Here is a 22,911-nt window from a genome sequence, read left to right as displayed (position 1 = left end):
TAATAAAAGAGCAGATGAGTGAGAACAATTATATACTCGTCTAAGTTAATATTCAAAGATAAATTGTTATCTAGCTTATTAAGAATAGGAAAGAAGATACATTTATTATGCAATTTTTAAGGTTTATTCGTCTCGATTCCCCGATTCCTTTTTGAAAATTAGAACATTTAGTTTATTATAACAAAATCAATTTTCATGTTATTTCGAATTATTCAAATTCGTATATACTTGGAAGTACATCTATCATTAACTCAAATATTTCAAAACTCTACCAATTTTAAAAGCAAAAGATTATACAAATAACATTAAACACTATTTAAAAAATAATAATTGTAATGTCTCCATCAATGTAGAAGAGGGATAGAACATCTAAAAGGTTGTTAGAAATTAGTTAGGTAGGTGAAGTAAAATGCATTGGCTGAGGGCGTTGGATGCTACGCTCAACTATACACTTCATAATCAATTTATTTTGTACACTATCCTCCATGCACATCTATAGACATGCATGCATGTTCTTTAAACTAAATCTTTATTATTTTTGTTAGAAATAAAATTTTATCAAATTTTATGCATTTTCAAGAAGTTAAGATAGATTAATTTTAATAGAATATTATGCGGATAAAAGAAAATTGTTTAATTTATTGGTAGCTGAATGTGAGGTGGCACGTGTGTCTTTACATGACATTAAAAAAGTAATAAATGTGCATGGCATGGAACGCATGCTAAATTTTATTATTCAAAAATAGTCTTTAATTTATCACACTATCTAAATCATTCTTCAATGCTAAATTACCTTCAATTAATTATTTTTAAGAGACCATTATTGTAATTGTGTTTATTTTTCATGTCTATAAGATGATATTGTCCTAATTAAAAAAAATATCAAAATTAATGTTGTATCAAAACATTTTCACACATTCTAATCATCATGTTATCTAACACTTATTGAACGAAATTGGAACCAAAAGAACGATTGTCCTTCTTTTCGGTCAGTTGGTCTACTATTTCCTCCTTCTTTGCTCCTCCCACCTCTCCACTTCTCGTCTCTGCAAACTCCGAGCTTGAACGGTACATGCAAAAGGCAAAGATTTAGGCGTTCGATACTTGGTACTATTAGTACTGAATGACGACGCACTTGATTCTTGGAATGTGTGCTTATTTGTATGATTATTATAGAACATTTGTTATTAGATTAGATTAAATATTTGAATCGTGATCTAATATTTGATTACTGATTAATTTCACTAATCTTTTATTTGAATATAATGATTCTGATAGATATATCGATTGGTCGACCTAATCGATAGAATAATAATGAGTTATTTGGATTTCTATCATCTAAAGTAATCATCCATAACTTAACACACTCTCTTAATGAATTTTTATATTATTAATTTATGAATAGTTCTTTGAAAATTTATTATACTAACAATTAATTTGAGTTAGTAATAATAAAATAATAATAATAATCAATAGTACAAAATTTCACCTAACAAACCCATGGAGTTGAAGTAGATGAATGAGAAAGTTGATGCCCAGCAAAACGTTGAGATGCATTGAAAGGCGCGTGTAACTCGTGGCCTCCTCCACCACGCCATATATAAGCACTCGCATCACCCATTTTCATTCGCTCTTCTTCACTCCTCTTTCGTCTTCTCTCACTCTTTCTTCTTCACCAACAACACATCGCAGTCAAAGGTACCTCTTCCAACCTTTCTTTCCTCAATTTTCCTCAGATCCGCACTTCGCTTACCATATTTGATGCATGCATCACCGTTTATCTGTTTCCTCATCGTTTGTTATTCACTCCCAATTCTCTCCTAGATCTCCATTTTCCCCTCGCTTCCTCTTCATCGTCATTGCATTTTGTTTGCTTAATCTCGCTTTGCTTTCTTGTGTTTTCCAATTTCTGAATTGTTCAATGTTAAGAGGTTAATTTGTGCCATGATATATCATTTCTGATGATTCTTGATTCTTGCATCCACCTCACTTGAATTCGGTTTTCAAATATTATGTATGTATGTTCGTTTACTAATTAGGCCTGAATCTCTGTGTATTTAATGTTTTTGGATTGCAGATTTTATTTTTCATCAATCAATGGCGCCAGCAGCTGCAGCATCTTCAGATGATATAAAACCCAGAGGTCGTTCATCAAATATTTTGGATTATATGCACTTTCGAAATAGAGTATATTGATGTTTCACGGTGTTTATATACGCTTTATTTGACCTTGTTAAGTTTTTTTTCTGTATAACCGTTCATTTCGTCCGTCAGGCACAATCATAAAGAAAATAATTAAAGCATTAAGTTTCATATATTTTCGTTAGTTGATCTCTTATGTTTGATTTCTATAGATGTTTGCATTGTTGGTGTTGCTCGTACCCCGATGGGGGGATTTCTTGGTACTCTGTCATCTCTATCTGCCACCAAACTAGGCTCCATAGCTATTGAAGGTAAAGCCTATTTCAGTGCTCATTACATTGCATATGAAACTTAGTATGTTTACATGTTTTTTTATTGATATGCAGCTGCTCTTAAAAGGGCCAATGTTGATCCATCCCTTGTGGAGGAAGTAATTTTTGGGAATGTTCTTAGTGCTAATTTGGGGCAAGCTCCTGCAAGACAAGCTGCTCTCGGAGCAGGAATACCTAATTCAGTGGTCTGCACTACTGTTAACAAAGTTTGTGCATCAGGAATGAAAGGTGGGCTTATTATTAAGAGGATTCTATTTGTTTCATTATATGTTTTTAAGATATAGAAAAGGGATATTAAATTTGTTCTGGTTATTGCAGCTGCAATGCTTGCAGCACAGAGTATTCAATTAGGCACAAACAATGTCGTTGTGGCTGGTGGTATGGAATGCATGTCTAATGTACCTAAGTACCTGGCTGAAGCAAGGTCAATATTGAATTTGATTTGACATTCTTTAAGATTGGTTCTAGTTGTGGCAGAAACTGATTCAATAGTAAAACTTCAGGAAAGGATCGCGCCTTGGACATGATTCACTTGTTGATGGGATGTTGAAAGATGGGTTGTGGGATGTCTATAAGGATGTTGGGATGGGAGTGTGTGCTGAGCTATGTGCAGATAACCATTCATTAACAAGAGAAGACCAGGTATTTAGGATTATCTTTTTTAGAAAGATTTTCGCAGGATTATTGTAATAAATTTTTTTGATGTCTCTGTATTTCCCCTCAGGACAACTATGCGATTCAGAGTTTTGAACGTGGAATTGCTGCCCAAGAAAGTGGTGCCTTTAAATGGGAAATTGTTCCCGTTGAAGTCTCCGGTGGAAGGGGAAAACCTTCAACAGTTGTTGATAGGGATGAAGGCATAGGAAAGGTAACCACATAAATCAGTTGAATCACGGTAATAATTGTATGAATAGGTTAGCCAACAAAAGCACTTGTTTACCCATTAATATTTGCCAGTTTCATGAGTATCAAATATGTTAGAAGGCTATAGGTATCTAAGCACGGGTTATGTGGATATTGGATAATATTGTGAATATGTCCATGTCTATTAAGGGAAACAATTAATCAGGAGTTGGGATTGGAATTTATAGTTTTTTTTCTGTTCTCATAAACAACAATTTTATGCAACTTCTAGCTGCAAATTTAGTAAGTTTATAGTCAATAAATTTTTTTATACTCGCCGTGGAATGCAAGTCAATATATTGTTATATTTTTCCTTTTCCTATGCCAGTTTGATGCTGCCAAGTTACGCAAACTTCGTCCAAGTTTCAAGGAGACTGGAGGTTCTGTTACTGCTGGCAATGCTTCCAGCATAAGGTTAATATATCATCAAAAATAGCTCAATTTTTTCATGCATAACGATTTCTAGTTGAATCCTCTTTTCAGTTATTTATTGTTATAAAATAATAAATTTATTATATATATATGTATGTATATATATATGTGTGTGTGTGTGTGTGTGTATGTATGGTGGGAGAGGAGACTTTTTTATGTGTGACTGAAAGGGATAAGTACTCACCATTAGATGTTATTATGAATGATAAAAGTTTGTGAGTAGTTTTAAACAGTCAAATGACTTTTTTAATTGGCTATGTGAACTTAAAAAACTTTTAATATTGACCATCCATATATGGTTGTATGGTCCAAATTAGCTTATCTTATTCTTATAAAAAAAATGGATTTTCCACTATATAAATCTCTTATATGCATGCTGGCTCAGGGTGTAGTTTGGGGGAAAAAAATGCTTGTAAATCTGCCACGTGTTCCTGGTAGTATAGATAGCAAAGAATGTCATAGGAAGACAAGTTTTTTTTCCTATATTATATTTGAGCCACAAGTGATTCAGTTAGAGTTGTATTTATAACATATTTAATATTTTATATGTTTCTTTGAGTGTTCATTTATCATTAATTTAATCAAATGATAATTAACACCAATCATTAGTTTAATATTTTAATGCAAATGAAAATGCTCTTTCTAACAGTGATGGTGCTGCTGCACTAGTTTTGGTGAGTGGAGAGATGGCAGTGAAGCTTGGGCTTCAAGTTCTAGCAAAAATCACTGGATTTGCTGATGCTGCTCAGGTACATAAAAATATTTTAAATATGAACTACATCTTCAGACCATAAGAAATAAGAAATAGAAAAAATCATATTGGTATTCACATGATTTCTAGTATTTGGTATTATATTATTAGTATAATTTCATACTTATATGAGGTTTGGCTGTGCAGGAACCGGAGTTATTTACAACGGCTCCATCCCTTGCCATTCCCAAAGCCATTTCCAATGCAGGGTTGGAGGCTTCCCAAATTGACTTTTATGAAATTAATGAAGCCTTTGCGGTAGGATTTAATGCGGAATTATTGTAGTACTTTTTCAATTCATGATGCCATGGATTTTAACTGTTCATATTACTGTCTGTAGGTTGTGGCTCTTGCAAACCAAAAACTTCTTGGACTAAATTCGGTAAGTTCTTCTCCGTGTCATCGAGTGAAAGTTGTAATCCTTTAGTGTATGTGTAATAAACTATTTCCACTTCACTGTCTTGAAGAGTGGATGCTATTGTAGAGTGCAGAGCATGTTACAATTTGTCTATAATCCATCATTTAACATCACCGTGGCCATTAATGGCCGTATCCTTAATTATCTTAAAGAGTGCATGCAGTCGTAGGTTCCAAACCCATCTTTGTACAGAACATGTTGGATGTTTTTTCTAAAATCTATTATTTAACGTCACCGCTCATTAATGGCTGTTCCCTTCCATTTATTCCTTTTACTCAAGTAACTATTATTTTGCAGGAAAAAGTAAATGTACATGGTGGAGCCGTTGCACTGGGCCATCCTCTTGGTTGCAGTGGTGCTCGCATTCTGGTCACACTCTTGGGGGTACATGTTCTGTTCAAAACTTATTATTTTACAATTTATAATAGCGTGTTTGCTATGCGTTTGAAGAAAAAATTCTATCTTAGCGCTCCTCTTAAATTCTTTGTTTAATTATTTAAATCGATATGCTCAATTATTCAAAAAAGTTAATAATTTAGAAAATAATAGCAACGTGATCATTTGTCCTTTTTTATTCTATTTTTTGAATAAATTACATTGGCAATCTAGTGAGAGTAGCATATTACGAGACTGAAATGAACAGATCTTGATCATCTTAGATTTTTTTTAAGTGATGGTGTCCTATCTAACTTATAATTCTGAGCATCTATGTATGGCCTTTCCATAATATTGAATGTTCCTTTTGGATTCAGTTAATCTAAAAGTTATGACCTGCAGGTACTGAAGCAGAAGAATGGGAAGTATGGAGTGGGTGGCATTTGCAATGGAGGAGGTGGTGCATCTGCCCTTGTTGTTGAGCTTCTGTAATTTTTCATGTTCCCTAAATGTTGTTTCAGAGTCAGCCTTCCTTTAGCACCCTACATGCATATTTCAAATGTATTACAAGGACCAGACTTGAAGGGTGGACACAAATTTAGCCACATATTTGTTAGGTTTTAATCTTAGATACTGTGAAACTGAAGTTTTCTTAGTATCCAAGTTGACCATTAAGCAATAAAAAAAAGGCTTTCTGTTATATGTTACTGGCGTACTTTGATTTATGGTTTTGACTTAGTGAATCATTTCAACCCTCTTATTCCAACCACAACATTACACAAATTCTTGTTGTGCTTGCTCTTGTGTTTGCCACTTTATTATCAATGTGGTTATTGTTGGATAAAGCTGATCCAAATCAGTATTCAGACTATGATTTTTTAAATATATATATACTAATCAATCAGCGTTTTATATGGTTTTTATTGCACTCATGATTTTCAGTACAAATTTTCTTTTAAGTTGTATCTTGAAGACACTGGGAAACAACACCATCAAACTTAATTGAAGAAGCACAAAAGACGCAGAAACTGCAAAACCTTACTTCTAAAAACTACAATAACTGATCTATTATTTTTTATCTAAGAAGGAAGAATGTAAAAAAAAAACATAAATTAATGAACTATGTTTATTCTTGTTAGATTATAGTATAAAATTATATAGTTATTTTCCTATTTTCATTTTATAATTATTAAAATATAAATTAATCATTTTGATCTTTATATAATTAAAATTATAAGAACAATTAAAATCACAAATGTCTTAGAATTTAATTTGATTTTTAAATATAATTTAATGGCACAAATGACTCCAAACTCATGCTAATAATGTATTTTCAACTTAGTTCGGTGAAATGTAAATCCTTTTTAGAAAATGAGTAGTTAATCGAGCAATAAACATAACTTGATTTTCTATAACTGAGATCAAAGAGAAGTATAATAGAAATATTATATTTATAAGTGTATTTGATAAAAAAAAATAGTAAAGACGGAATATTTTTCATGGGATCCACCAAAAAATATTATTCTTAAAGTGGAATGAAATATGATGAAATATCTCTTTATTATATTTTCCCCTTACTTGTTTATTTCACTCCTCCTATCCAATCCAATGATCATGGTTGATAGTGAAATAGCATGGGATCACCTCCGTTTTTTCACATAAAAATACGTGTTCTTTTATTCATCACCACATATCCAATCATAAACAAAAATAATAAAATATGTTTATCCAATCATATATGTATGCATATAAAATAATACATTAAAAATTATAATAAATAGTTGTACGAAATTGTTATTGTGTAGGCCAGAAATGTTATATCTTCATAGTTGCACGTATTCTTGGGTCCTTTTTGGCTTCTAATAATCTTCTATCTCAATTTTTCGATACTCAAGTTAGTATTCGATAATAGAGATAATAAATGTTAATGAATGTTAATGTGTATTTTGATTTGACATTGATCAACCTATTTATAAATATACATTGGATTCTTATGTTAGTGGGCCTAAATTAACAAAATATCATAATTAATCTTAAATTAGTTTCACATACTTTAAATTGCCAAGATGAACGCAACTATAGTAATTAATCACTACATTATTTCAGAGTATGTTCTCTCATGCTTAGGACATCTAGGTCGTGTAAACTTAACAAGTTTTACTTAGAGAGATTTTAATGACTTCTTCCATCGAGGTCGACACATATTTTTTTACAAGTAAATTTACTATTTTTATAATGTCAAAATAGAATTGCATAATGTTTAGACTTGTCTTATTTTGTTTTCTATGATTAAAGAGTTTGGTTGATGAGATCATTTCTCATATTTCTTTTTTATATATTGAATAGAGGCAAGATACCAAAACTTCTCATACCCTCCATATATAAATCATGGATATTATTTGGATGAGAAATTGTAAATAGAAAATAAAAAATATAATTTGTAAAAAAATTTAAAGTTTGAAAGCTTAATTTGTTTATGGTGTAAAAGTATTATTTCTGAAGGAAAATTATTAATTTAATAATTTTTAGAGTTATATATAACTTTTGATAGGATGATTTAAAAATAAATATATATAATAAATTTATAATTAAATGACATAAAAAATATTAAAATAATAATATTATGAATTATAATATAAAAATGTGAATTGTAAATATATAATTCCTATTTCTGAATTTAAAAATTAAGGTATGATTGTTATTTGGGTAATTTAGTTTAAAATGTGATATGCTGTACCCCTTCTCCTTTAGAAAGATCGAACCCTACCCTAGCCGCGTTTCTTCATCAACTAGTACGTTTCTCTCTCTCTCTTTTCCTTCTTTCTCAACTCAAATTTCTTACAAACCTACGGGATTTGGGATTCAAGCCCGAATCGTTTTGTTGTGTTGTGAGTTTTATTGTTTTCTACATTTAGTCCAATAAGAATCTCCCTTACACACTGCTATTTTTCTGAATTTTGTGTCACTTAATCACCTCTGCATGTGCTTAACTTGTTACGATTTTAATGATTATAGTTTTGAAATAGTGTCTATGATAATGGAGTTGTATGATTTCCCCAAGTTAATTTGAAGTTAGTTGGGGATTTTAGCCACTAAATTGGGTTGCTCACACGAGCTTTGGTCATTGATCTTTTTGAAAACCTATTTATTTCATTCACATTGTTTCTGTTGGACTAAATTTCGCATATAGGCTACACCGTGTAAGATTGAAATAACCCATTGTTCAGAGAATTCCGCTTTTTATCTAGAGATGTCATTTTTTGTTCTGTGAATCGTAGGGAGGAGGGGAGAGAGATTTGGCTGGTTGCAGATTTATGCTTATACTTGAGACTGGTCATTATAATTGATGTGAACCACAAGAAGGATTAAATTGATTAGAAACCTGGGAAATTTTTGGACTTCGTAGGTAGTAGAAGCATGGGGTATACGGACTTACAGAGAAAAATCATTTGATGAAGTGATGAACGAATCTAGCTGAACATTATGACCATGATTTGTTTGTTTCTCAATCATGTTGTTCCAAGGGATTTGTAGTTAGGGTTTTAAGGAATTCTACATGTTATGTAGTTCAGTGTTCTTTTATTTGGTTTATTCTGCAAACTTTTACCCCAAAATTTAGACATGAGTTTCTCTCAGCATCTGTTGATCCAGTTCATATACTTTTGGTTCTCGAATTATTCAAATCTTAGTGTACAAGGATCGCCTGTGTGCTTCTTAACATGACTTGTATGAAATATAATAAGACTATTCTGGGTGAACATGATGCATCATGCATAAATTTGGTTAGAAATAAATAGAGGACATTTTGTTTGGTTGTAAATGGTTGCAATTAGAAATAACGAAATCTACATCAACACCAATCCAATTCTAATAGTCGGTTATCTTATTTCAGGCTACAATGGCTGCCAATATCTCACCTTCTGCCTTTGAAAAAGAACAGGTAGGTATTCCTTTCTATTCCTCCAATTTTGGAAAAACTAATCTGGTTATTGATGTTGTTACCTGATAATTTGAAAATGATTTCAACTTTAACTTTGTGTTTTTTTGGAATTATTTGATTATTTAGTTTTTCTTGTTTTTTGATGTGTTTCAATGATTCGTGTGATAATGAAACAGATATTTGGAATGGCTGAAAAGGAGATGGAGTATAGGGTCGAATTATTCAACAAGTAGGTTTCCCTGTTCTTGCTCGCCTTGATAGTTTTGCTGTTATCAGCAAGTATAACGTAGAGTCTAGCTGCTTTTTGTTTGAGAAGATTTATTTCATTTGGCTAACGCTTTGGTATTTTTACTATTCAGGATGACCCAGACCTGTTTCAAAAAGTGTGTTGACAATAGGTGGGGAAACTCTTGTCTAATTTTATTAACTGCTTGAGAAACTGTCATGTTTGATGCTCTTCAAATGCCATCCAGTCCAGTCCTGACAATTTGGAAATTACTCTCTGATTTCTCAGTTATCCGCTGTTGCATTCTTTTGATGATGGCTCAATGTGAATGTTATTATAATATTTGTTTTAACACCTTTTCTTCTCAGGTACAAGGAGTCTGAGCTAAATATGGGTGAAAATAGTTGCATTGACCGATGTGTTTCAAAATACTGGCATGTAAGATTTTGCTTATCACTGACACTTTTTTGAGTTGTCTGTGACCTGTTTCTTTTTTTCTCGTCAAACTTAATATTATGCTATAAGATATTTTTCTCATAGGATGTTTTATGATGAAATCTTAGTGGGGTAAGGCAAATAAAGTGTTTGTGGGTGATGGAATTTCTGGCTTCAAAATGGTTTTTGCTTTAGATGTAATAGGAAACTGCAAATAGTGATTGTCTGTTTTGTCTAAGCAGGTGAATAATCTAGTTGGTCAGCTGCTTGGTTCTGGGAAGCCTCCGATGTAATCCAAGTCTATGGTGTTTTCTTTTGCGAGTGAGCTACATGTAGGCATCAATTGCAAAACATAAATTTAATACTTTTGCAAGTTTTTTTTGTCCATGACTATTTTTAGGTCAATCTGCTTTGTTAAGAGAAAGATTGATTAGCTTTTGAGTTGAGATAGCCATTGGTGAACAATAAAAATAATTTATAGTTCATTTTTTGTTTCTAATTTATGTCTTTTTGGTTCTACCCTTAATTTATCAGTGTTTTTCTATTACATTTGTTTCAACTTATCATCTTGCAACAGCATTGATCTTTCTCCCCATGCGACATTTGCAGTTTTTCGTTTTCATTTTTAAACAATTTTTTCGAATAAATCTAATTTCTTCGAATATAAGTTCATTGTCATATTTTTTTATAATTTAAAAAATATACATTATATAACAAACTTAAAACTATACAGTCAACTAAAAAATATAGTTCTTAATTTATTATTTTATAAATTGTTTAAATTAAAATTCAAATATAATTAACAACTAATGTATGATTAGTCTGAAAATATGTGTAAATTAAATTGTAAAAAATGGAATGACAAGTTACTTGCCGATTTATCTGATACAATTGAAGAGGATTAAATTTTAAATTTAAGTTATATAAATTTTAAGTTATTTAGACACCTTATATTGATTGAGTACGCATTATTCTATCATAAAATGCTCATTTATCAGTGTTACGTTAGATATAAGAAACAAGAAAGAAAAAAATGTTCAAAAAACAGGGAGAGAAGAGAAGAGAAAATAAGTACAAATACATTTTCAGGTGCTTTGAATTAAATGCGAAAAATATAATAAAAAAAGTTAAGTTATACATCTAATTGTTTGGTTGAATAAAATAATAAAGAAAGTGTGTCTCTAAATAATAAACCTTTGGAGTGAGAGCTAATTTATATTAGAATCTATATATTATATTAAGAGTTGTTAAACTATATTTATTTTTATAGTAAAGACAAAAGTGAAGTGGAAGAGAGAGAGGGGTAGTGTTGTAGGGACAGAAAGGTATCCGTTGGAAAATTGAACGTTAAGGGGTTCATGACAGAACAGAAGAGAATCCAATACCAGAGCCACTTGTATGAATAAATGCTCCCTCTTATTCCTTCTCCACTCAACTCAACAACACTTCATTTTTTACTCTCACCCTCTCAATTCAGAAAACAAGAAGAAGAAGAATATCAAAGATGGGCATGGTGGTGGTGATCTCTCTCCCTTTCATAATCTTCTGCTTCATTCTTGGCTTTGGATGTTACTTCTTTGGAAGAGCAAGAGGAAGAAGAGACATGCAGACCAACCCTCAAGTTTATGGCATGCCAGCTCCACCACCAGGTGCTTCTGCTTCTGCTGCCAATCTTGATTCCCACTCCAAGCCAGACAACACTCATAATGTTTGACTCAGATTCCACACACATCGATTAGAGATCAGAGTCTTTTGCAGTTATATTTACACGTCTTTTGCAGTTATATCTGCAAATCTCTTTCATAAACCAGTTTTATGAGATTGAGTTAAATTTAAAGTTTACTACACAACATACCATTTCAGCTTCTCTCTTCTATTGCAAAAATATACCTCATATGTATCTTCTTTACTTTGCTTTCCTTTTTCTCTCTGTGTTGTTGTTGTTTCCATCTTCAAACATCAATCAACTTTCCTTTTGTTTCATTATCTAAATTCGATTTTCTAGTTCAGTCAGAGCCCTGTGGTATTAGTTTTGCATTATACAATGTGCCTTTACCATGTTGCCAATTCTTCAAGCAGATCCATTCTTTGTTAACACTGCAGATCTATTGAACACCTGACAAGAAAAAAAAAAGGTAAAAGAAAAGAATCATAAATGTGATGGGTGATTCATATTATGTAATCAGAAGAAAAAAAATTAAAATTTCGTAAATATATATGATTAAGAGTTGGATTCCTAATTCGTATATGTAAAAAACACATGGGATCCAATTTCTATGGATCAAATTCCCATGCTTAATGTGAATCATTTATGAAGTTATTATTAATTTAAGATCCCACAAAAAAACATTAAATACTTTTTTAAATTACTGTTCTAATTAATTTAAATATTATTTTTTTGTGAAAAATGGTTTAAAAAAATACAAGAGGTTTCTTTCTTGTTAACAATGTAAAACTAACTAGAATGATGAACATTATCATCATAAATCTTTAGAATTAACTAAAAAATAATTTAAAAAATATAATCTATATTAAGAGGAAGATTTTGATGGTTGAGCGTGGTTGGCTGAAAATGGTGGAAATGTAGGCCTCACAAATTTGATTGACATTGGCCCAATCTCTCTGTTTCCTTTCAGTTGCTCTGTTTCTCTGTTTTTCTGATTCTTTCTTCTTTCTTCTTTCTCCTTGGAAACTCAATATCAAGGAAAAGAAGAAGGTTGAATCAACAACACTACATTGCATCAAATATATATAAATATATTCAGTTCAAGGTCCCATCCATCCTCCAACTTCATCTATCGACCATGGCGGTAACTATGCAACCCAATTTCATCTCCTTTTTTGTTACATTTCAATTTCAATTTGATTATGAACATGAATTGCAATGCATAATTATGAACAGGAGAAGGGTAGAACATTGCCTAAGTTTGGGGAATGGGATGTGAGTGATCCATCATCAGGTGCTGATTTCTCAGTAATCTTCAACAAAGCCAGGACCGAGAGGAAGCAATGTGCTAAGGTCCACTTACCCCCTACTGCTTGCAATTCACCACAATACAACCCTCAACTCGCTCTTCGCAAGTCCCATTATGTAAGTTTTTTTCTTTTCTTTACTTTTATGCATTAATGATTCAAGTTGGTATCTACTTAGCATAGACACTGACATACGTATCATCTCTAAAATGTATGACATAGGTACACAAATCTATATATTATATAATTATTAATTATATAAATTGACAATAAAAATTTATGTGCACAAGTGTGTTTCAGTTTTTCTTTTAGTAGAAATATATTTTTATGACGGGTTCAAAAATATTTGTTTCTTATTTTTATAATCATAATAAATAAGTTTGAGTTATTAAAAAATTAATGTATTTCTCATTTTTTAAATTGTGTTAGAATTGTGCTAGAATTGTCAGAAATTCAAATTGGACACTTCACCGGTACGTGTCTGACAAGTGTCGGTATCCGATACATGTATTCGACACGGACACACCATTTAAGAGGCGAATGAAAGCCTCATAGGTTGGTATGCATGCATTGGTAGAAATTTAACCGTTTGTGTCATCGTCCTATTCTCAAATGGGGACACCCTCTTGAATCATAGAAAACTACTTTCATGTCTTTTGTTTATGTTTATGCTTGATTAGGAGGAACTGGTATCTGTTCAAGTAAGGTCTCGTTGAAACCATAATATAATATATTTGAAAATTTTGGATTTTGATAGAGCTATACATCCATGTAACACTGACACCAATCTAGGGTGATAATGAGACGATGTTGTTACATTTAATTTGATGCGTTGTGATTCTATGTTTGGATTATTCTCTTCTTAATGCAATAAAAGATACTCGATAAAAAGATACATAGTTGCATTTGATCCTTTGTTCCATACAGTTGTTGTTTTTATTTCTGCAATTGTAAATTGATGTGCTCTTGTATCTTGTTATGATATGTTATTGTAGCTAATATGTTGGTTGGATACTCAGCTGATTAGGTGATGAAAATTTTGTGTTGGATTATTTGTATAAGGATTGAGATACTCCTGAAGTGTCTCATTTTATTTTATTTGTTTTTGCTGATAAATAAAAACAGTTTCTTTGTGAGTACTAACTTCTGAATAAAATTATTTTTTGCAGAAAAGATGGCTCTGCTGCATAAAGGTATCTGCTGAGCCCTGAGGGAAATCTTGAGCTTCATTTAAGCTATGATGGGTCCTGCTGAAATCTTAGATATATATATACGTAGTGTAGATTTGGGCTTGATTAGGAAACAAATATAGCATGATACATGCAATTTCTGGGGTTTCTTAATGTTCAAAACTAGTTGGTTTCACACCTCATTCACTCCACAATTTTTCATTTAATTCAAGTTTCCCTCCATTGTTTATAAACAGGAACTTGATATTTGATGTAACTGTTCTGATTAGTGGACTTCGCTTGCATCGTTGTCAAATGGAAAACAAATCATAATAACACAACAATTCAAGAACTTCATTTGTGTTTTAGACAGTTTCATTCACACAAAAGTAGAGATGAGCAAAATGAATAATCCTTTTCTGAAATCTGAAAATCGATTGTACCCTTATGCAGATCATGGTCAACAACCAATTTTCCTACGTTCTATTGAAAAATACGTACATCCAAGGGGATTTATACTGAAAGTGTGTTTACATTAAGAAAGATATACCTATCCTCAGTTAAAATTAAATGTACATGGTAATTTGATCCAAAATGAGAAATAATGCCCCTTGACACATACTTTATCAATTTATACAATAGTGAAAGTTTCTGCCGTGTTATTGAAGTTGGTATGACACTGATACAACACGAACACGAAAATACCTATAATTTCTAAAATATAAGACACGAAAACATTTAGGTACATAAGTATGTTAAATTTTTTTGAATGGTTCCAAAAGATTTGTTCTTTATTTTTGTAATTTATACAATACGTTTGAGTTTATAGAAAATTAACGTATGATGTGAGGTTAGCACTGCAAACCTGCCACAAAGTACATAACAAATTCTCTAACGCCGTAGCAGCTTAAGCAGGGTAAATAAAGTGAAAAGTATGCCAACTGAAATGAACTATAATTAACATTAAACAACATCTTTCCACATGTATTATGAGCAGAGGTGAACAACTAGTTATATAAATATCCATGTGATGAAAACAGAAGAAGAAAAAGGTTGAAATATCATTCTCGTCTGTACTGTTACAGGTTCTCAAACATTTGGAAGCTCTAAACTCTTGAGGTACCCAATTTTCTTTCAAACAATCGCTGTAGAAGGTACACTTGGAGCGCACTAGCCCCAATCAGTGCAGCTGATTCAAAAATTGCCTTGTGTATTGCTCTTCTGCTCATTGCATCGTTCACTGCATACATAAAAACAATATTTTTATACAAGATTGCATACAAAAACAAGGTTTTTATCTTTTAACACAAGCATATCTTTAACTGATGAACATAAAAATTGTATTCAGAGAAACTGTGAATAGTAAGATAAACATAAAATTAAACCTAAAATAATTACCTATTGCTTGGCGATCAGTCTGAGCCTCTAACCAGTGCTGTTCAAACTGAATGTTGTATAGAGCTTCCTCCAACTTCCCTATCTGCTCCAGCAAAGGGGTAAAATGCTCTGCAAAGACAGTCACAAAAGTTTCAATAAAAATTCTCTCATTGTATAGACTTTCCATGCAGCTTAAACATCAATGTTTTACACTAAAAAATAGAGAAGAGCAAATATAAGTGGACTTCATAGAAGAGGCATTACCATCTTTTGCATGTTGCTCAAAGTAAGAGAAGTGACCGACATGTACATCAAAATCGACAGTTTCGTGATAAGGAGACTTGTTGGTGAAGCAGAACTTATGGACCCCTGATTTGTGAGCCACAAAGTCAAATTTGTCACTGGTCTTGTCCCGGAAATCATGAATTTGCTCACCAGAAGGTCCCTTTACCTAAAATTCATAAATTGTGGTGCAATGAGATTACAACGTATGATTGTGTTGGGTACGAAGGAAAAGGATAATTTCAAAGAAAGGTTATTCCTATCAATTGTGTATGCAGAATGTGGATTTGTACAGCTGCTGGAGATATATTCAAAGATTGTAGCACAAAAATACAAATATAGATGTTTAATGTGGGCCATTTATTGTTAGAATTTTAAGTGTGTTGGGTCCTATATTGAATAGGAATGAGCTTGAATTGCAGTATATAAGAAAGAAGACTCACATACCCATTGTCTTAAGGTTTTGGATTGAAAGTTTCTTATATAGAATGTTTATGGCTCAATCGTGCCGAATCTCCAGTCTCACATACTCATTGTCTTAAGGTTTTTGGTTGTAGCTTTCTTATATGAAATGCTCATGACTAACTGGTGTTGAAAATCACTGGCGTTTACCCTCAAAAGAACGGTATTGATATATAATTGTAAATGTAAAAGGTGATACATATAAACAGCTACATACAATTCACAACATCTCTGTAACTACAAGTACTCGTTCTTACTAAATTTTTAAAAAAAATAACTGTTTTTGCTCAGTGAATCATCTCCTAACAGTCGATAAAACTTGTTGCTTCATTAGGTGTTTTACCATGAGAACATTCTTGCCATAACACCCTCCAAACACTTCAGCATGGGCAGTGAGTAAAAGTGTTCAGAATGGGGTGTACGTTTAACAACAGATACCAAGATCTAGAAACAAATGAAGTTTCATGGTTGTGGTGAAGCACAGAAATCCCTCTACTAAACATCAATCAAAATAATCTCGGACTTTATTTATTTCTGTGATGTTCCGAGACCAATTTGAAGGACTTTTTAATATTTGAGAAAACTACCAAGCATGATTTCTAACACTTGGGAAATTACCTAGATAGAATTCATTTTTCTGTATTACGAATCATGTAGTAGAGAGAGTAATATTTCAAGGATGAACTTGATGGCTGTTCAAATATAAAACCCTAAACCAATTTTTTTGGTTTAAACTTTGCATTCAAGTGCCTACGGTTCTATTCCCTTCCCTGAACAGAACTTCGAAACAAAATCCCATCAATTATAAATAGCAAATAGCGAATATGAACACCCCATAGAAACGCCGAGTAATTGCGATTCTAATTAAGAGTTACGAAACACAAAATTAAGGTAAAACAAAACAATATAAAAGGAGATCGAAAGAGAGGGAAAAAGAACAAAAAAAAAACATACCACGAGATCGACACCTTCGTCGCCGTAATGCCAGGGAGAATCAGCCTTAATTACAACGAAAGAGACATGAACAGTGTCACCCTCGTACTTGACATCATGGGAGAAACACTCATCTCTGTCTATCACAAATCGAATACCCTCTGACCTCTGTAACTTCCCCAATGCCCCAATTAACACCAACACCAAAGCAAGCCGCAACGATGATAATCTCATCTGCCAAATAATCGGTTAATTCAGATACTCATCTCAAAATCACGGATCCACAGAATCATAACATCATAACACACGCAAATACCTTTGTCACTGTCTCTTCTCGGAAATTTGACGAAGAAAAATATGAAACACGACACAGTCGCTGATTTTTAATATGAACTCAGTGCTTGCTGAAACTAGAAACGGCGTCGTTCTACAACCTTCCGCTTTTTCCACGTGTCTATATGTGTTTGGAGAGTTCTGGTCACTCATCCAATAAAATCTCGACACGTAAGATATGTTTCAAACTCGGCCTCGTGTGCAAACAAAACCAACCTAAGATGAGTTCGGACTCTCACCAATTTTGTTCAGATATAATAATAATAATAATAATAATAATAATATGAATAATAACAATTACTTTATCAGTGTAAACGAAGAAAAATAAATATTTTAATTCTTTCACTCCAAATAAAAGTAACTATTTTAAAATCACTTTTAAACAAAATAATTCAATTTTCACAATGATTTCAAATACGTTTATTATATATTTGAATTGTTCATATTGAACTTGTATTGAATCTTAATTTATCAAAATCAAATCAAATAAGATTATTAAAAGAGGTAAACAAAATTATAATTTTAATTATGTGTTCATGAAATATAAATATACTTACAGTATTTTGATATATTTAGATTTTATCTTATAGTTATTTCTAACATAAACTAACAAACAAATATATAAGACCTAATAAACTTGCTTATCTTTAAATAATTTAGTGACAACAATATAATACCATACCATAATCAATTAAAGGATAATTCTTATTGTTTTATAAATTATTTCTAAAAAATAAAATGTCTTAAATAAGAAGATCGAAGAATTTATATAATATATGGAGTGGCACTTTTCTCAATATTAGTATTTACACTCATTCACTATACTCTAATATATATCGATTGTTCTGGGAATGCTCGAAATATACAAATTATCTTATTTTATTCATTTTTATTTTAATAAATATGTAATAAAGTAAATATTTTTTTATCAAATATTTATCAATTCTATAACTAATCGCAGACTATCTTCTAACAATATTTTATAACTTATTTGATGATAAAATAAGCATTCTGAAATTTTAAGATTTAAATTCAATTTCGGACAAAGACGAAATCATAGATGTTTTAGGAGGACAACGACATTGCCGATAATTCACTATTTTTTCAACATAATATATATCTTATTTCAATTATTTTCGTTTTCAATAATTAAAATAATATTATTCAAGTGATAAATTATTAAATAGTTTAACATTGTCTAATTATTAAAGTAAAATTGCACTATTAATGTCAATTATAAAAATGAAAATTATGGTATTATTCTAAGGTGGTGCGTGAAGAAAACATTGAGGTGCAAGAAGAAATTACCCCCACTTGATAATTATTCTTTCGGCCTGGGGGAGCCACACTGGCAATATACGTATGTTTTCATTTTGGGCCTCTGCATTCTGCACCCTCATAAATTCAAATTGCACCCCTACGAAAAGATAAAATTGCCCCTATTTTACATGTTAAATTCTGAAACAAGCTTTTTAGAAAGACTTTTTCAAAATATATTTTTCAAAATACATGAAATAATGTCTTCTAAAATAACTTTTTCAGAACAAATTCTCAAAAAACAGATTTTTTTTTTCTAAAACGTATATGATAATTTCAAAATGAACTTTTCAGAATCTTATTCTTCCCGTGAAGGATGAAGAATGGAGAGCGGTGGCTGCCACGAAATACATGAGATAATATTTTAATCTCTTTCTCTGGGTGCAATTAGTAACTATGGGGTGCAGGAAGTAAAAGTGTTGTAAACCATTTCATACCACCAAATATTGTTATTTTTGTGTAAATGAATATCAAAATGTTGTATTTCACTCTGTTTTATTTTGTTGGTGAAGGTATTTTCTACACGTGGCATTTCACTCACGAATGAAAGAGGAATTTCACTATTTCTGTAATAGTAATAGTAATGGCATTATTGCAGCACATATTTGTGTGGATATGAAAAGTGTAGCATGTTTTACAATTATATTTATTTATTTATTTCTCCAGTGAAAACTATGTCGTATACAGTAATTAAAGCACCTTTCAGATTCATCATCATTCAAACACAATGAACAAATGCCAAAAAGGAATACCATACTACTGTTTTCACAATACTTTAAGCAGCTATTTATTGTTTTAGAAATTCGTACTTGTATTGCTAATGTGTTGGTTCTCATTTCTACTTCAAGTCTCTTATTGGTGTTCGATTAAAGTTTAATATGAAAAAGGTATTTGGACGATCAAATTAATATTTTAGGTTAAAAGTATATAGTGAGGACTAATTAAAACGTATCTTCCTTACTATTTGTAAAGGGTTTATTTATAATGTTGGGTCATATACTCTTGTTGTGATGATGGGTCAAATTTATCAAATATGAGTGTCGACTGATTTCTATGAACATTTTCTGATTTATAGAGATTTATATTTAGAGGATATTTTTAATAAATCTATGTTAGCTTATTTATTGGAAGTGTTACCTAGATTCGATGGGATATGATATTATTTCACAGTGAGTTTTCACAATTGTCATCACTGTTATTTATTAAGTGTCTTAAATGTATTTTGATACAGTTAGTCGATATCGAAATAAAGTGACTAGCTGGTCTGATACCGATCGGTAAAAAAAAAACTATGTTTGTATGATATATAAGAGTAAACTAAGTTAACTTATATTAAAAAAATAATAAATTTAACCTAATTCATTTAAGACTATACCAGGTTAGATTATATCTAATAAAAAATTTATAAAGTTAACCCAATAAAAAAATCATTGAATTGGATAATAAATATACTAAAATTCAAGGTGTACACACTAGTAAGCTAAGTTCCTATTCTTTAATTATAGAGAATATTTAAAAGCACGAGTAAGATCTTATTTTTAAAGGATCCATTTTCTTCTTCTTTTTTATAAATAGGCTACTTATCTTAATTTTCTAACTTTTATAATTCACGTGAATCTAAATATACAAAAATGGTTAAAGAAACATTAAAGTGAATAGAAAAAAAAAATTTATGAATCATATAATTGATTTCACATGGTAATACATAATTTTGTCATTGTTTTTTCAAAACATAAAATATCTTAACTTATTATAATTTGTTTTATTTATTTTTTCTCGTAGCTTTTTGATGAGTTTTGATAGCGAGATTTTCTTAAATAAAATAATAATAATAATGACATAACACGTGAAGGTGAATGGTCGTTATCTTTGTGCCAAAGGAAGTAGGTTGGTATCATCACTCTTTACTTGTTTCTTTTATTTGTTTTTTCTCTTCCTTTTTCCATAACATTTTTTCTTCTTTCCTCCTATTAATATATTCAGAGTTAAAACCAATATCTCACTAATGTTTATTTATTTTAATTCAAGTTACTAATTAATACTGAAATTTTTCATAAGTATTCTTGGAGAGAAAAAAGTTAATTTGTTTTTACAAATTAAAATTATTTAATCTAAATTCTTAAAATTTATTTTCTAACCTATGAATAGGTTGATTTTAATTTATATAGAAGTTTATTTTACTTTTTGATATTTTTTTTTAAATCCAGTATTACATAAGAAATAAAATAAATACTGATTAATCATTCTTATTACTAAATGTAATTTACAAATATAAAAAATTGCGTGGATGAAATGAAATGGCCATGAACCGGTGAAGAACGGCTTTTTTTTTTATTCCAGAAGAAAGTGGGTCCCATATCCACGTCAACCGGCCGGTTCGGCCCAATGTAGAAACGGAGCCGGCCCATGTAACAAGAACGAACACAATTACATAATTTTTAGCTTAATTTATATAAATAAGTTTATATTGGTAACCTATAAAGCTCATATACTTCTCTCGAATGATGTATCTGTATTAGACACACGTATTGGATATCGACATTTGTACAATATTTGTAAGACGCGTACGAGTATCGGTGAAATGTTAAATTAAAAAAATATTTGTTGGATTTCTTACAATTCTAGTACGATTCGAATAAAATTTAAAAAAGAAAAAATACATTAATTTTCTAAAGATTCAAACTTATTGTATATGTTTTTATTGTAATTAAAGAAACAAGAAAAAAAAAAAATTTGAACCAGTCATGAGAAACATTTTCCTATTACAAAATTTTTTTGAAACATACTTATGAATATAAATATTTATTATCAATTTATATAATTTATAATTATGCAATATATAAATTCGTATCTCTATCTCTGTATACTACATTTTAGAGATTATATATATCTTCATATCCGTGTATGTATGGTATCAATGTTCGTGCATGTGTTATACAACTGTTAATCAATAAAAAAAACATTGTTAATATAATTAATAACTAAAATATATGATATATAATAATTTATGATTGAATAACGTATACAATCTCCATAATTTTATATTATAATTTAAATATTATGTCCTTATAGGTAAAACAAATAGAATGAGGTTGCTTGAAACTTTTTGAGGCTTATCCATAACTTTGAGAATAAGAATAGTCTCAACCACAGGTGATTTCTTTCTTCCATTTGGCGCTAGTGAAATGATGGGCCAACCTAATGGGCCCAAATGGGCCCCACGTTATGTGAGTTTTGCTCAAATCCAAACAATCATTTTGTGGGCCACACAAAACAATAACATAACTGCAAAACAAATGTCAACAAAAAACGTGTCTTCACCATCTCCTTTTAAAAATTTCCTTTCACTTTTACCAATTAATATGATTGCACAAATAAATCAAATGCGAGAAAAGCATTAGAATTTTATTTTTTTTTGGGTAAAATAAAAACTTTTTTCTGAAAACACAAATCATGATGAAGAGAAACCATTAGACGAAGCAAAGTAGACAGAAGAAACGGCACCATTACAAAAATTACCTTTTGCTTTATAAAATATGTATTATTAAATGTTGTACTTATAAATGGGATTTAAAATAAATTAGGTTGGATTTGATTCATTTATTTGAAAAATAAAATTCACTGAAAATGGTTAGTAACATAACCATTTATTTATTCCAAATTTTCTATACATAATTGAATATATTTAGTTAACATTTTAGTTAAGAGACATGTCTCATTCTTAAAACATACAAATAAACTAGCAAAAGTGATTTATAGTCTTAGTTTGTGTCTCACAAATCGGTCTTATTTTCTTTTAACCTAGGTAGTTTGTTTTTGTTTCTTACTCGCATTTAACTTTCATGAGTATTCGCCTAATTCCATGAATCCAGTAACCTCGTTCCTATCTGGAAGTAAATACAAGTTCTTATAAATATCGTGGTTGGAAATAAGTCACTCAACAATATTACTGGACTCGGACTCGGTCCATGATCATAAAATTCCTAACCTTTGACGTAAACCAATAAGACTTTGAAAGCTCATAAATAGTCTATCTTGTAACAGATCAATCCATGATCCCACAGTCTCCAGTCTCTAACATAAGTTAATAGAACTTAAAAAGTACGATGAT

The 22,911-nt window shown here is 30.8% G+C and overlaps 5 protein-coding genes across 6 annotated transcripts; 4 read left to right on the top strand and 1 right to left on the bottom strand.

Annotated features, from left to right (window-relative positions):
* Window positions 1–1,489: 1,489 nt before the first annotated feature.
* ACAT2 (acetoacetyl-CoA thiolase 2) lies at window positions 1,490–6,053 on the top strand. Its single transcript, XM_068631670.2, has 13 exons — window positions 1,490–1,698; window positions 2,078–2,143; window positions 2,355–2,453; window positions 2,529–2,702; window positions 2,793–2,898; window positions 2,978–3,116; window positions 3,199–3,342; window positions 3,706–3,791; window positions 4,459–4,558; window positions 4,708–4,818; window positions 4,901–4,942; window positions 5,276–5,362; window positions 5,756–6,053. The coding sequence occupies exons 2-13, from the start codon at window positions 2,098–2,100 to the stop codon at window positions 5,843–5,845; spliced, it is 1,224 nt and encodes a 407-aa protein (XP_068487771.1). The 5' UTR covers window positions 1,490–1,698; window positions 2,078–2,097; the 3' UTR covers window positions 5,846–6,053.
* A 1,986-nt stretch (window positions 6,054–8,039) lies between these two features.
* TIM10 (Tim10/DDP family zinc finger protein) lies at window positions 8,040–10,453 on the top strand. 2 transcript variants are annotated; one of them, XM_068628717.1, is made up of 6 exons: window positions 8,040–8,145; window positions 9,246–9,293; window positions 9,470–9,522; window positions 9,653–9,691; window positions 9,888–9,957; window positions 10,197–10,453. In XM_068628717.1, the coding sequence occupies exons 2-6, from the start codon at window positions 9,252–9,254 to the stop codon at window positions 10,245–10,247; spliced, it is 255 nt and encodes an 84-aa protein (XP_068484818.1). In that variant the 5' UTR covers window positions 8,040–8,145; window positions 9,246–9,251; the 3' UTR covers window positions 10,248–10,453. The 2 variants fall into 2 exon arrangements, with proteins under 2 accessions (XP_068484818.1, XP_068484819.1); XM_068628718.1 differs by having other exon boundaries at window positions 8,111–8,241.
* A 1,005-nt stretch (window positions 10,454–11,458) lies between these two features.
* Window positions 11,459–11,946, top strand: LOC137823529 (uncharacterized). The gene has a single exon (XM_068628716.2). The coding sequence runs from the start codon at window positions 11,459–11,461 to the stop codon at window positions 11,666–11,668; it is 210 nt and encodes a 69-aa protein (XP_068484817.1). The 3' UTR covers window positions 11,669–11,946.
* A 241-nt stretch (window positions 11,947–12,187) lies between these two features.
* Window positions 12,188–14,453, top strand: LOC137823528 (protein NOI4). Its single transcript, XM_068628715.2, has 3 exons — window positions 12,188–12,764; window positions 12,857–13,045; window positions 14,097–14,453. Exons 1-3 carry the CDS (start codon window positions 12,759–12,761, stop codon window positions 14,136–14,138), a joined length of 237 nt encoding a protein of 78 aa, XP_068484816.1. The 5' UTR covers window positions 12,188–12,758; the 3' UTR covers window positions 14,139–14,453.
* Window positions 14,454–15,038: 585 nt separating this feature from the next.
* Window positions 15,039–17,581, bottom strand: LOC137823527 (transmembrane emp24 domain-containing protein p24beta2). The gene is made up of 5 exons (XM_068628713.2): window positions 17,467–17,581; window positions 17,172–17,384; window positions 15,738–15,924; window positions 15,495–15,602; window positions 15,039–15,336 (listed from the first exon to the last, which is right to left on the bottom strand). The coding sequence occupies exons 2-5, from the start codon at window positions 17,382–17,384 to the stop codon at window positions 15,203–15,205; spliced, it is 642 nt and encodes a 213-aa protein (XP_068484814.1). The 5' UTR covers window positions 17,467–17,581; the 3' UTR covers window positions 15,039–15,202.
* Between the last annotated feature and the right edge of the window lie 5,330 nt (window positions 17,582–22,911).

Source organism: Phaseolus vulgaris, chromosome 8 (assembly GCF_051622355.1).
Source record: "Phaseolus vulgaris cultivar YP4 chromosome 8, ASM5162235v1, whole genome shotgun sequence".
NCBI lineage: Eukaryota > Viridiplantae > Streptophyta > Magnoliopsida > Fabales > Fabaceae > Phaseolus > Phaseolus vulgaris.
The sequence above is the reverse complement of the archived record's forward strand: the minus strand, read 5'-3'. Positions and strand labels throughout refer to the sequence as shown.

Bases quoted from the DNA above. Each gene is read 5' to 3' on its own strand.
- ACAT2 (XM_068631670.2), top strand. From the start codon at position 2,098: ATGGCGCCAGCAGCTGCAGCATCTTCAGATGATATAAAACCCAGAG. The intron at 3,792-4,458 runs GTTAATATATCA...TCTTTCTAACAG, and splicing joins GGCAATGCTTCCAGCATAAG to TGATGGTGCTGCTGCACTAG. The intron at 5,363-5,755 runs GTACATGTTCTG...TATGACCTGCAG, and splicing joins TTCTGGTCACACTCTTGGGG to GTACTGAAGCAGAAGAATGG.
- TIM10 (XM_068628717.1), top strand. From the start codon at position 9,252: ATGGCTGCCAATATCTCACCTTCTGCCTTTGAAAAAGAACAG. The intron at 9,523-9,652 runs GTAGGTTTCCCT...TTTACTATTCAG, and splicing joins AGGGTCGAATTATTCAACAA to GATGACCCAGACCTGTTTCA. The intron at 9,958-10,196 runs GTAAGATTTTGC...TTGTCTAAGCAG, and splicing joins GTGTTTCAAAATACTGGCAT to GTGAATAATCTAGTTGGTCA.
- LOC137823529 (XM_068628716.2), top strand. From the start codon at position 11,459: ATGGGCATGGTGGTGGTGATCTCTCTCCCTTTCATAATCTTCTGCTTC.
- LOC137823528 (XM_068628715.2), top strand. The intron at 13,046-14,096 runs GTAAGTTTTTTT...TATTTTTTGCAG, and splicing joins CTCTTCGCAAGTCCCATTAT to AAAAGATGGCTCTGCTGCAT.
- LOC137823527 (XM_068628713.2), bottom strand. From the start codon at position 17,384: ATGAGATTATCATCGTTGCGGCTTGCTTTGGTGTTGGTGTTAATTGGG. The intron at 15,925-17,171 runs GTATGTTTTTTT...TATGAATTTTAG, and splicing joins ACGAAGGTGTCGATCTCGTG to GTAAAGGGACCTTCTGGTGA. The intron at 15,337-15,494 runs GTAATTATTTTA...TTATGTATGCAG, and splicing joins GACTGATCGCCAAGCAATAG to TGAACGATGCAATGAGCAGA.